General features: G+C 45.3%; 3 protein-coding genes across 4 annotated transcripts; 1 reads left to right on the top strand and 2 right to left on the bottom strand.

Moving 5' to 3' along the window:
* Positions 1–583: 583 nt before the first annotated feature.
* On the bottom strand, positions 584–3,338 carry LOC100194311 (uncharacterized). The gene is made up of 7 exons (NM_001139349.1): positions 3,125–3,338; positions 2,871–3,000; positions 2,083–2,189; positions 1,869–2,003; positions 1,654–1,757; positions 1,464–1,564; positions 584–1,033 (listed from the first exon to the last, which is right to left on the bottom strand). Exons 1-7 carry the CDS (start codon positions 3,254–3,256, stop codon positions 900–902), a joined length of 843 nt encoding a protein of 280 aa, NP_001132821.1. The 5' UTR covers positions 3,257–3,338; the 3' UTR covers positions 584–899.
* A 924-nt stretch (positions 3,339–4,262) lies between these two features.
* On the bottom strand, positions 4,263–8,757 carry LOC100281381 (S-adenosylmethionine-dependent methyltransferase/ methyltransferase/ thiopurine S-methyltransferase). Of its 2 annotated transcripts, none has more exons than XR_004852460.1 (8): positions 8,449–8,757; positions 7,648–7,778; positions 6,975–7,061; positions 6,418–6,518; positions 6,249–6,348; positions 5,162–5,236; positions 4,919–4,997; positions 4,263–4,733 (listed from the first exon to the last, which is right to left on the bottom strand). XR_004852460.1 is itself a non-coding variant. In NM_001154299.2 (8 exons), exons 1-8 carry the CDS (start codon positions 8,606–8,608, stop codon positions 4,680–4,682), a joined length of 759 nt encoding a protein of 252 aa, NP_001147771.2. In that variant the 5' UTR covers positions 8,609–8,628; the 3' UTR covers positions 4,480–4,679. The 2 variants fall into 2 exon arrangements, 1 of the variants encoding a protein (NP_001147771.2); NM_001154299.2 differs by having other exon boundaries at positions 4,480–4,733; positions 5,190–5,236; positions 8,449–8,628.
* A 336-nt stretch (positions 8,758–9,093) lies between these two features.
* LOC100381787 (uncharacterized) lies at positions 9,094–11,366 on the top strand. Its single transcript, NM_001174586.1, has one exon. It carries the CDS (start codon positions 9,961–9,963, stop codon positions 11,116–11,118), a length of 1,158 nt encoding a protein of 385 aa, NP_001168057.1. The 5' UTR covers positions 9,094–9,960; the 3' UTR covers positions 11,119–11,366.
* The last annotated feature ends 932 nt before the right edge of the window (positions 11,367–12,298 follow it).

Below are 12,298 nucleotides of genomic sequence, written 5' to 3'. Positions count from 1 at the left end.
AATTATATATAAGGTCTAAGCGATAAGACGAATATATTATACTAATTAGTTCATGATTCGATTTTGCAATGCTACAATAAAACATTAGCTAATTATACATTAATTAGGTTTAATAAGTCTGTCTCTCTTTAGACTTCAACTATATAATTAGACTATATTTAATACTCATAATAACTATTCAAACATCCAATCCAATATGACACGTACTAAACTTTATTCCCTAGAACCAACACTAAACTTTAGTCCCTGGTACCAACACCGAAGATGTAAACAAGCACATTGTATAACTGAGATGACTTAGATCCTGATTGTTTCTTTCCAGAATTGTATAATCTAACTTGATTACATAAACATTTAATGGTTTGCTTATGAATTATCATAGTTTAGATATCTACATTATATAATCCACTAATTAAATCTCTATTTTCCTATACTTTAATGAATTTTACGCACATTAAAAAACTTATCCAACACCAGTGGAGTAGATAGTTTAAACATGTGTAAAGGCATGCATATAGCCATGTAACACTATATTTTAGAAGAGATGTTAGAGATAGCTTAAGAAAACCAGCCTGTAGTGAGAGAAGAGAAAGACTGAAATTGGTATTAAAAAAGCGTTGAAGACTTAAAAATTTAGCCTCAAAAAGAAGTGCATGAATTCTACTGTCCACGTACGGAGAACGAGATCTGATTGCAGACAGCTGGAGTCAACATAGCACAGATCTAAAAAAATCTCAAAAGGACTGTTGCGCAAATTTAAGATATCAATCAACAGAACACAAAGAGTGATCTAACGATGTGAGACAAACATGTCCAAGTTCGTTCATAAACATGGCGCTTCTACAATTCATGGTTCATGGATACATGCGGCTCCGCTCAAGGTCTTCTCAGCAACAGGTTTAAGCAGAAGCAGTAGGCGCATCGGCCATCTCCTGTTCAACCGGAGTTTTCTGAACCGGGTAGTAGTGGTAGTGCAGCTCCCCGACATCATCCCCAGAAAGCTTCGTCCAACCATCAGGGCCAACGTGGTAAACTGCAATTCAAATAGATATAATGTCAGCCAAAGCCCCAATGGTTTACAAATTAACACAATGGATTTCATTTGACAAAAATCATTGAGCAATTAATGTGCCACTAGCACACTCAACCGGCAACACCAGATGGAGGGTACTGACTACTGAGCACAAAAGCATTTTATCATTTCGACGAACCATAAATAAACAAGGTGTTTAGAACAACATAATCGGATTCAGATTTACTTCAAGATATGTAGTTGAAGCATAAGACCCAAATACACATTATCAAAAGGACATCTTGGCATTATGTCCATATTCTTAAGAACGTTTATTTTTGTTACTGGTCAAATAGAAAAATTAGATATATCTAATACCAGTAGCGAGATTAACTATGGTGACATAATAAATAAAACAGAAATAAACATAACAAAGCATACTGAAACATACCACTAACACAACCACCACTTGCTGCATCACGGAATGTTGCCCCATAAATAGCCCGTCGCGCTAATTCGGCGGCTTCCTCAACTGACATGCTGAAGCGGTAACTGAAAAGTGGAGGGAAGTTCATTGTGCAACTCAAACTTAATAAGCGGACAACACATCAACACATCATCAGATGTTAAAAAGAGCCTACCCATCATCCAAGATACCATAAGCATACAGTGAACCAGAGCCAACAGAGAACCTGTTCCCCACGAGCCGCGCACCCTCACTGTCAACATAGTACAAGCCAGGACCCTAGATCAAGAGAACAATCATTAAAGTTCAAAAAAGAAAAGAAAGCCATTATGCATAGATCATGCAACTTAGAGAAAAATGAAGGTGTAATAACCAAAACAAACGAGTCACCTTCTCATCCCATCCAGCGATCATTGTACCAATCGACAGTCCCATCCCACGATATGAATAAAGGATGTTAGCCAACAGTTTGGAAGCACCAGCAATAGAGATCCTTCGCTTGTTTGAAAGCTCATGGAGACGACACTGAAAAGAACCTATGTTAGCCCCACCCTGCAAAGGGGCAACATAAGAGATAATTATTGAAAGGAAGCCGACTTCTGACCTTGGTTCCTAGGTTCCTATGCCAAAATTGGCAATCAGCAGCACCTCCAGCCATTGTCCCCAGCATGTAAGGATTTATTTCAATAATTTTCCTCACGGTTTGTGAGGCTGCGAAATATAAAAAGAACAGTGAGATCATATGAAACAGTATACAATCTCATGTCACAAATGAACATCAGTCCCGATTTTCTTAACTAAGAGAACCCAGGTCTTTCTTGGAACATAATAATTGCATTCAATCCATCACACGCCTAGGGCCTCAGAGAAACATAAACCCAACAGGTAAATCTAAGCAAAAAGTAACCTAAAAAGTTCATATCTACTCCCTCCATTCCAAATCATAAGGCGTTTTAGCTTTCTAAATTACATAAAAATTGGAACAGAGGGAGTACATTATCTTGATTCATTCACTGTTGTCATAATCCTCACCATTCCATATACAATATTCCATTGAGTATTTCTATTCCTACAACTAAAAAGCGCCAGCACATAATCAGCATTTCTGAAGAGACGTTGCTGTGTTTATTTGAGGTAATAGCCATAAGCCACCACAGTGAATCACACAGGATATGAAAACATCCATTCCATACTACACCAGCAGATACCACAAATCTCGCATAAACATCACTTCTTCTCCCAATCCCGCAGACCAAAAGCAACGCATCACTAACCGGCTGTCAAAGCCTCCAAATTCCGCACAAAGATCTAATCTTGCCTACAGATCCAACCGAACAGAAAACCCTAACCGGACCTAATCTCCCATGTCTGAGAAGAAGGCAAGGTACTCACATATATAACCGCCCATGCTGGCCCTGGAATCAGCGGCGACGATGACGCCCTTGTCGAAGATGAAGGCAAGCGTGGTCGTCCCCTTCTTATTCTTCACCATATCCTTGGTGGCCGCCTGGAAGCCGTCGAACTGCGCGGGAGACAAGAGGCAAACCGAGGTTCAGAACGAACGAATCCGGTAGATCGCGGACCCCTTCGCGAAGGAGACGGAAGATTTAGTGGGGGAGAGGGGATGGGGGGCCCGGAGCGCTCACGTCGTCGCAGATGGGGAGCACCATGGACGGCACGTCGGGGGCCTCGGCGGAGAAGTACGTGTCGTCGCCGGCGGAGGCGGTCAGGTTGGCGAAGTTGGTCTCGAGCGCGGACATGTCCAGCTTCATGGCCATGGCGCCGCCGGCCTCGTGTGTGCTGCGGCGAGGCGATGGATCGAGTGAGGCTCGATTTCTTCCTGCCCCTTTTCTTTCTTTCTTTCTTGCGTTAAAAGAAGAACCAGAGCTTTGCCGTGCGGCTGCGCCGGAACTTGTAGAGGGGGTTGTGTTTCGAGGGTCTTTGGGCCGGTGTCCGTGTTGAATGGGCTCTGATTGGATGACAGGAATCCGAACCGGTCCGGTTCGCTTTTGGCCTTTCATGCCCAATTAGACGATCGCTTATGTTGCCCAGAGAGAGAGAGAGAAGGACGATCGCTTGCAAAATCTGATATTAACAACACATTAGTTTTGCATTGAAAATGGAATACCAACATGGACAAACTTCGAAGAGTGTCCTAGAAGAAGTGGTCAAAATAACCGAGAGCCAATCCTAACGCTTTGAACTGGAACTTGTTCAGAACACTAAACACCTGAACACGAGATCATTGAGCTCAGTTTTTTTTGTTACTCGAATATAAGCAGCCTGTGTACATACACAGTAAAAAAGAGAGTACAACACCCTAAACACCCACACTCTATCCTAAAAACACTCGGCTACAATTAAGGGTTGTTTCGATTCCAAGAGCTAAAGCAAAATTGATTAAAGTTTAGTTACTTAAAAGCTAAAGATCCAAATAGGAAGAACTCAAAGTGACTAAATTGGTATGACCTCAACCGAAGACAAACGTTTCCCAAGCAGCACCTGCCTCCAAATGCACTAAACCCCAAAGTTTTTTCCCCTGGAACTGATAAGGTAGTCAGATTAAAAGTCCATGTTCAGCTGGCATACCCTTACCCTTTTCATTCTTTTTCATGTTTGAAGTGCTAGGAACTGCATTTCTGTTTCGAAACCAAGGATTATAATTCCAGTACATTGAGGTCGAGCATCCTAGTCATGCTTCTTGGGCTTGGGCAGTATGCATACATGTTTCAGGAAGTCTCATCAGACACAAAAAGCAAGTCTAAAATGCTGATGTAGGTCTAATAAATGTAAGAAGTTGATCCTTCCATATATTCTTTTTTTCCCGTAACACATGTTTTTCATCAAGAGAAGAGAAAAGAAGGTCAAATGGTATTAGTAAGCACAAGGCTTACCAAAACCAGCACAATCCATGCAAAACTACTCGATCAAACAGAATTCATAATTAAGCAATTACATCCAAACAATTCACGACTGAACCATATTAAAAGCAATGAATGTAGTGGCACAGGTACTCAGGTAGCCACTAAAGGCGACACCTCTAGGCAACTGAGATCTCTATGCATCTCCCCAATTGAAGCTAGAATTTCATTGACGACTAAAGGTGACGGAGCAGGAGCACCGAAGTATCCGATAATTGAGGCAGCTACATGGTCTATTCTTCTTTTATTTCTTTGTTTAGGAAAATACCACTGCTTTCTCTCACAGAGATGATTGGTGTGCGCATCTCTTCCACCGCCCAATTTTCTCACATCCCTAAGAACGGTTTAAATAATAAGGTAAGTGATCATAGTTGCAGGTATAGATGCCGGTTGAGTAGCTGATCAACGCTCATGCATTAAGAATGCGATAATGTGGCGAAGCCATGACGACAGAAACTGTGGGCAACATGAGGTGGCTTTGTACTATATAAGATATTATAATGGGAAAACGATGTGTACCTTCCGTGGTTTAATGGCTAGCTCATTGTCTTCCATAAGAACAGACTTCAAACCCAGTGGTTCCAGTACCTTCTGATAGCTGATGTTTCGGAGGACAGTTATCAGACAACAGTAAAAAAATGAGAGAAAATAACGCAGCATTTTTTTTTGTTTAACAATGCAGAAACGGACAGGTCTTTTCTTTTGTCAGAAATAAAGCAGCCATGTTACCAAGAACAATACAGATTGTAAATAAATTATTACATGATGGCAAGGGGATGAATACTCTTACTCAGCAACTGTATTATTGTACGGTGGTCCTCCCTCTTGATCACTTATCTGTAATATGAAGCTGTGTAAGAAATTCCCGTCATGGTGAACAAAGCAATGGAATACCATTCAAAGAAGCTAATGGTTTCAAGACCATGCTTAGAGATTAATTTTGTTGTCCAGTGTTGTACTGCTGTAATACTTGTGTTCAACTTCTCCATGTCTCTGCTTTGTCTTTCCTATTAGAGTAATGACACCGAATGGACAAAACATATCGAATAGGAAGTATTAACACTTTTATCACGTTTTTGTCCAATGGCAATCACGTGACCTGATGCTCACAAAATACAACATGTTCATTCATAACTTTCAGGACTGAAATCTCTGAAACACACAGGCACATGAGGATGGGACCAATGGAGAATTCATAGGTGCCTGGCTGCTCTTGAGTACTTGTGAACTGTTAAGCACTAAGGTCAGACTAAGGAAAATCCCAGATCTCAATCTTTTACACCAATCTATCAACAATGCACCCACTTTTCTCACTTTCCTCATGGCCCAATGGTACAGATTCTACAACATGTCCTATATTATATCCATTGCCTTCAGATTATCCTATCAACATAACTTTCAGTGGAGTACTTGGTCCGAAAATAAGTCTCCATTTTGCATTTCGAGGAGTCAAACAATATCAACTTTGACCATATATACATACAAATACTAATATTTGTAATACCATCATTAGATTAATCACATCATATATTTTCAAAGAAAACCTATTTGGAAATAAATAAAAAAATGTTGATATAATTTTCTGTAAATCTAGTCAAAGTTAAGATTAGTTGACTCAAATTACAAGATGAGAACTTATTTTGGGACAGAGGGAATACAGAATACATCATCTTGTAGTCCCTCAGTTTGAAGAAGAGGGCACCATATGATTGTACAATGAGTGGGAGCTTCATGCGCGCCCACACCCACACACACACACACACACACACACACACACACACACACACAGAGAGAGAGAGAGAGAGAGAGAGAGAGAGAGAGAGAGAGAGATCAAAGATTACATCCTCACCAGATAAATCAAGGTAAGAAGCTCTCCATCTGGTTTTAGAAGCCGATTAACTGTCTCTGCCCAAGCCACCCTTAAGCTCGGGTCAAGTGCACAAAAGAACCTGCGCACATCGATACATGTAATTTGATCTGCTATATAATAATAAAGTGATAATATGTGTGACACCTACGTGTAATCAAATATAAGGTCGAATTGTTCACTTGGTATCCACTTGAAGAAATCTTCAGCCAGAAAAGTAAAATAATCTGCATTGGGCAAAGAGGATGACCACTGTACACCAATGGGGAAGACAATCAGACACAGTTATCCTAAAATCAGAAGACAGTTTTTAAGAAAAAAAAGGTATAGTACATAAGTTGTATTCCAGTTGTGATGGTTGGAATAATCTATATTTTATTTGCAGATGGGCTCAAAACCAATTATCTGTAAAGTGGGTTCAATCAAGCCCATGCAATCAACATTGATAAAAGAATACAGTTTCATTTGATTGGGGGGAGGGGGGGTCCTTATCGATAGAGAACAGAAAAACTGTAAAGTTGGCAAGTTGCCATATATGGTTTTCTTTTTGTGATTAACATTATTTTGGAATACATTCTATGACATATATCAAGAGCACCACTAGGAAAACAAGAAGAAATTAGTTAACATATCAAGCAGGTCAATTCTCAAAACAGCTTCTCTTAACTGATAATCAACATCTTGCTCAGCTACTAGTCATAACCATACCTGCTTAGCCTTCTTAACAGCCATATCAGAAATATCCAAGCCAACAACAAAACGTTCAGGGCTTGCAAGAGCGACCACATCGTATCCCTGTTATACAGAAGCAACTCAATCTGGTAATAAAAGCTAAAATCTAAGTTCCAGTTTGTAATATATTATTATAATGCCAGCAAAGTGGGGTCCTGCTTACAGTACTGTCATGCACTGTAAAATGGTGTGTAGTATAGTACAGTTAGGGGTCGTAATGAGCTCTAAATTTTACACTATAAAATCTAAGGATCGAATCGGATTAAGATTATGCTCTATTTCTATTCATTTTTGAACTAAAATTTATTAAGGTCCCTAACTTTTTGTGAAGAAACATTTGAATCGTGATCCCTTATCACCCCTAAGTACAGTTTACCATTACACATAAAATCTCAATCAAAAGGCTGATATTGCTAATGTCTTGTACTATGGCAAGTTGGGTACTGTTATTGTCAAGGCACATCACATCGGCTCTCAATGACTACAAAGGATATATGGAGAAAACTAGGCACATTATAATTTATACTGACTGGTGTCCTAAGGTGAAAGTAATAGTCATATTTTAGTCAGACTTGGTTACTGGAGAGAAACTAGGAGGGAAACAGTAGTATCTGGTGGAACCATCTGCCAGAAGAATGAAATAATTTACCATTCCACATCCAGGAACCAAAGCTCTCCCTTTTGGGAGTGTTCCTGATCTAGCAAGATGTTCAATGACAGGTGTTGGCTTTCCCAAATCCCATGGGGTCACACCAAACTCCCAGGACTTCTCCCACCCATCTGATGAGCAATAATTTAGAAGAGCAATTCAGAATCAGCAAACTCACATGCAATACAAATACAAAGCATGAACAAAGTTGAAGTGGAAATGTGGAATTTATCAAGAAACTAGACGCTATGATGCGTCCGGCTTGTGATTTTTTCTGCTGACAACCACTCTAATTTGAGACTGCAACTGTGTAGTATACTCATCACAATGTCGACCATTGCTCTGCAGGAAATATTATTCTCTGCATGATCAGCAATGGTTTCTGTTTTTCAGAATACAACATTTGCCTTATAAATACATACAGCATCTTCAAGCGCCCCAACTGTGTTTTCTATTTTGTCTTCTTTCCGGAACAATTGCCGGGGTTCAACTTCAACTGAGGTATCTCAGCTCCTCCATTTCTGTAGCAGCTCTGGAGAAGCACGATTGCATGAACAGCTCAACCACAGTGATTCGTTGCCATGGTTAGGTCATTGCTTCGTCCAAGCTCCAACTAACCCAACGAGAACCCCCCGGCTACTCGCCGCTCCACCGATCAGGAACCCACGCACAACGGCACGTGCATACCCACCCCTCGTACAGACAACCAAACCAAACTCTAGCGACAACTCCTTCGAATTCGTCTCCCCAACCCGCAACAACGACCAGAAACGAGAGTGACGACTCATTGACCACCCTCACCTGCCGCGTCGCCTGTGAAGAGCTCCCGCAGCCTCCCCACCGCCGGGTTCTCGCCGGGATCCCTTGTGCCTCCCGCCGCCCTCACCGGCGCCGACGACCCCATCGCCCGCCGCGGCCGCGTCCGGGAGGCCAACCAGCGCACGGGCTCGCCTAGGCGCATACGCAGAGGCCAGAGAGCATAGGAGAGCGACGGAAAGAGAAAGGGGGGATTATTTATATTTCCAATCCAAAAGGGAAAAAAAATAGGTCGATGCGGATAGGATAAGATAATTATTCATCATTATATATACAGACAAAAATAAAAAGGAAAAAAAGATAGAGCTGTCGACTAGTATATCACTTCGCTGTGCAGCTTCCCGTCCCCACTCCGCCCGCCCCTTCACCCGCAGGCCACATCCCCCTCCCTTCCTCCCTCTCCTCTCCCCCAACTGCCCCCCCGCCCGCGCAAGGGAAAGGAAAAAAGGGGTAGACGACTTTGCCGGACGCGGCGGTGCATCCCCCATCCCATCCCGTCCCACCCCCACCCCTCATCGCCGCGCCGCGTCGCATCGCATGGCTGAGGAAGACGCGGCGGCCGCGGCGGGCTCTCCCATCCTAGACCTGCCAGAGCCTCTGCTGCTCCACATCCTGGGCTTCCTCGACGACGCGCGGTCCCGGCACCGCGCCGCGCTGGCGTGCCACCGGCTCCTCGCGGCGGAGCGGGCCACGCGCGCCGCGCTCTCGCTGCGCGGGGACCCACGGTCGAACGCGTTTCTCTTCCTCAGGCCGACTTTCTGCTTCCCGGCGCTGGAGCGGCTCGACCTCTCGCTGGTGTCGCCGTGGGGCCACCCGTTCCTCTCCTCCGCGGCGCCGTCCGCCGACGCCGTCGCACCGTCCGTGACGGCGGAGGAGGTCGCAGAGCAGAACGCCTTCATCGCGGCGCGCCTCGCCTACTGCTTCCCCGCCGTGTCCTCGCTCGCCGTCTATTGCCGCGACCCCACCACGCTCGCCAGCCTCACCCCGCACTGGAGGTCCGGCCTCCGCAGTGTCAAGCTCGTGCGCTGGCACCAGCGCCCGCCCGGCCTCGACGCAGGCGCGGATCTCGAGCCTCTCCTCGAGGACTGCCCCGCGCTCAGGACGCTCGACCTCTCCGAGTTCTACTGCTGGACGGAGGACATCGAGCCGGCGCTTGCAGCGCACCCGGCAGCCGCCGCGGCGCTCACGGAGCTCGACCTCGGCCTCGCGGGCGCCACGGACGGGTTCCACGCCGCCGAGCTGGAGGCCATCGCCGGATCCTGCCCCAGTCTCCAGAAGCTCGTGGCGCCCTGTGTGTTCAACCCTCGGTATATTGACTTCGTCAGCGACGACGCGCTTCTCACCATCGCCGCCAGGTGCCCCAAGCTGGCGATCCTGCGGCTCCGGGAACCTTTCGAGCCGGCGGCCACCGGCCAACGAGAGGACGCGGCAATCACCGTCGCAGGGCTGGTTTCCTTCTTCGCTGCACTACCGGCGCTGGAGGATTTCACGCTTGACATGCGGCATAATGTGCTTGAGACAGCGCCGGCGATGGAGGCGCTTGCCCGCAGGTGCCCACGGATCAAGTTCTTGACGCTGGGGGGCTTCCAGGGCTTGTGCAAGGCATCTTGGCTGCACCTCGACGGAGTTGCTGTGTGCGGTTCGCTGGAGTCGCTATGCATCAAGGGCTGTTTGGATCTCACTGACGCCAGCCTTGCTGCCATAGGCCGTGGGTGCGGGAGGCTTGCTAAGTTTGCCATCCATGGCTGTGATCTTGTCACACCAGCTGGGATCAGGAGACTAGCAACTGCTCTTCGGCCCACAATCAAAGAAGTCAGTATCTTAAACTGCCGGCTTCTGGACACGGCAGCATGCCTCACTGCTCTAAGTCCGATCCGTGATCGCATTGAGAGTCTTGAGATCAGCTGTGTCTGGAAGGAAGTTGAACAGCCTGAGAGTGTGGCCAACGGCATAGCCGGATGCAATCATGAAGATGACGATCTCGGTGGTGAAGTATCATATGAGTCTGCTTCGAAGAAATGTAGGTACATGGAATTGGATGATCTAGTCAGCTGGGAGATGCTGCGTTCACTCTCCCTCTGGTTCCCTGCCGGTGAGGTACTCTCCCCACTCATCTCTGCTGGGCTTGATAGCTGCCCTGTTCTAGAGGAGATCTCAATTAAAGTGGAGGGTGATTGCCGGACATGTGCACGCCCTGGCCCATTATTTGGCCTGAGTGATCTTGCAGGTTTCCCAGTGCTGGCCAAGATGAAGTTGGATCTGAGTGAGGCAGTTGGCTATGCTCTTACTGCACCAGCAGGTCAAATGGATCTCTCTCTGTGGGAGCGATTTTATTTGCAGGGTATAGATTCACTAATGACTTTGTATGAGCTGGATTATTGGCCTCCCCAAGACAAGGAAGTGAACCAGCGTAGCCTAACACTGCCCGCCGTGGGGCTGCTCCAGGGCTGCGTTGGACTCAGGAAGCTCTTCGTCCATGGCACCACGCATGAGCATTTCCTGACCTTTTTCTTGAAGGTGCCAAATCTGAGGGACATGCAGTTACGGGAGGACTACTATCCCGCACCAGAGAGTGATATGATGAACACAGAAATGCGAGCCGAGTCTTGGCTCCGGTTCGAGGTGCAGCTGAACAACAGGCTAATTGAGGATTAACGGTGAATTTGGTGAGCTGTGGGAGCATCAGATGAATACAGAGAGGTGCTGATTTACTTGAACAAAGTGGAGTTGATGCCGGGGTGGTGCTGTGCGATGGATGATCACGGAAGTAGCAAGGGTAGCTGCCGTGCTTGTGTATCCGACAATTATCGGTGATCTTTACTAGTTGCTTTTCCTTTTAAAAATAAGAGTGTATGATAAGGGAGTTGATGCAGAATTCAGATATTTGCATGAGTTTGGACGATAAACTAGAATCGAGAGAATTTTGCAGGGATGTTTTTTTCCCTCCCATTTTTGAGCTGAGTCCAGTTGAACACCGACCGGATTAAGTGGCAATTAATGAATGGTCCTGTGCGCTGTAACAATCTACGTGGTTCTGTAAAAACAAATTAAAAAATGTCATTTTTGTGGTCTATTTTCCCAGTGCTGCCATAACATAGTGATGATGGTCACGTCCAAAAAATAAAAGATAGTTTGATCACATCTAAAATTGATGAATGATCATTACGCAAGAAATATGGCAGCCTGATCATCAGGCAAGAAGCACAGCAAACTCCTGCTCCAGAATGGCCAGAATCCTTGTTTCATTTGACAGAATGCTATTTTTTTTCCCTTCTATGCAGGCATCAAGAACAAGCTTTGCCCCGGCCCTTTGCCTCCCCTCACTGGCCGCATGGATATTTGACGAGACCGACGTGCCGAACAAGACCGGCATCCAACGCGGAGAGAAGATCTCGCCACTACCACAAGCTGTCTACGGCTGCGCCCGGCGCCGTGCTGAAGATGATGCCGCGCGATCGTGGCAGGGGTTTCGTCTTTCCGAGGGGCAAATCCGGGCGATTCTTAGTGCCCCTCTACTCTTGTTCTGATCCATAAACAGGTGGCGCCCGCCGCTAGTGCCTTTCAGTCCAGCTGCAGCTGGAGGCCTGACGAGTTAAAAGGCAGTTGCCCGCCCCTCTGGCCCCTCTAGAGCAGATCCAATTTATAATTCATTTGATTTTTTTATCACCGACTTGTCTTATTTAATTTATTAAAAAAACTAAATTGTATTTAAAGTATATTATATATATGCTAAATGATATCACTGTTAAAGTTGGTAATAATTACATTTTTGTGATTAAGATGGGCTGGTTAAATTTAGAGTAAAAAAAGTCAAACAGAGAAAGTACTAGTCAGT

Source organism: Zea mays, chromosome 9 (genome assembly GCF_902167145.1).
Source record: "Zea mays cultivar B73 chromosome 9, Zm-B73-REFERENCE-NAM-5.0, whole genome shotgun sequence".
NCBI classification, from domain to species: Eukaryota; Viridiplantae; Streptophyta; class Magnoliopsida; order Poales; family Poaceae; genus Zea; species Zea mays.
This window is presented reverse-complemented; position numbering and strand designations above follow the sequence as displayed.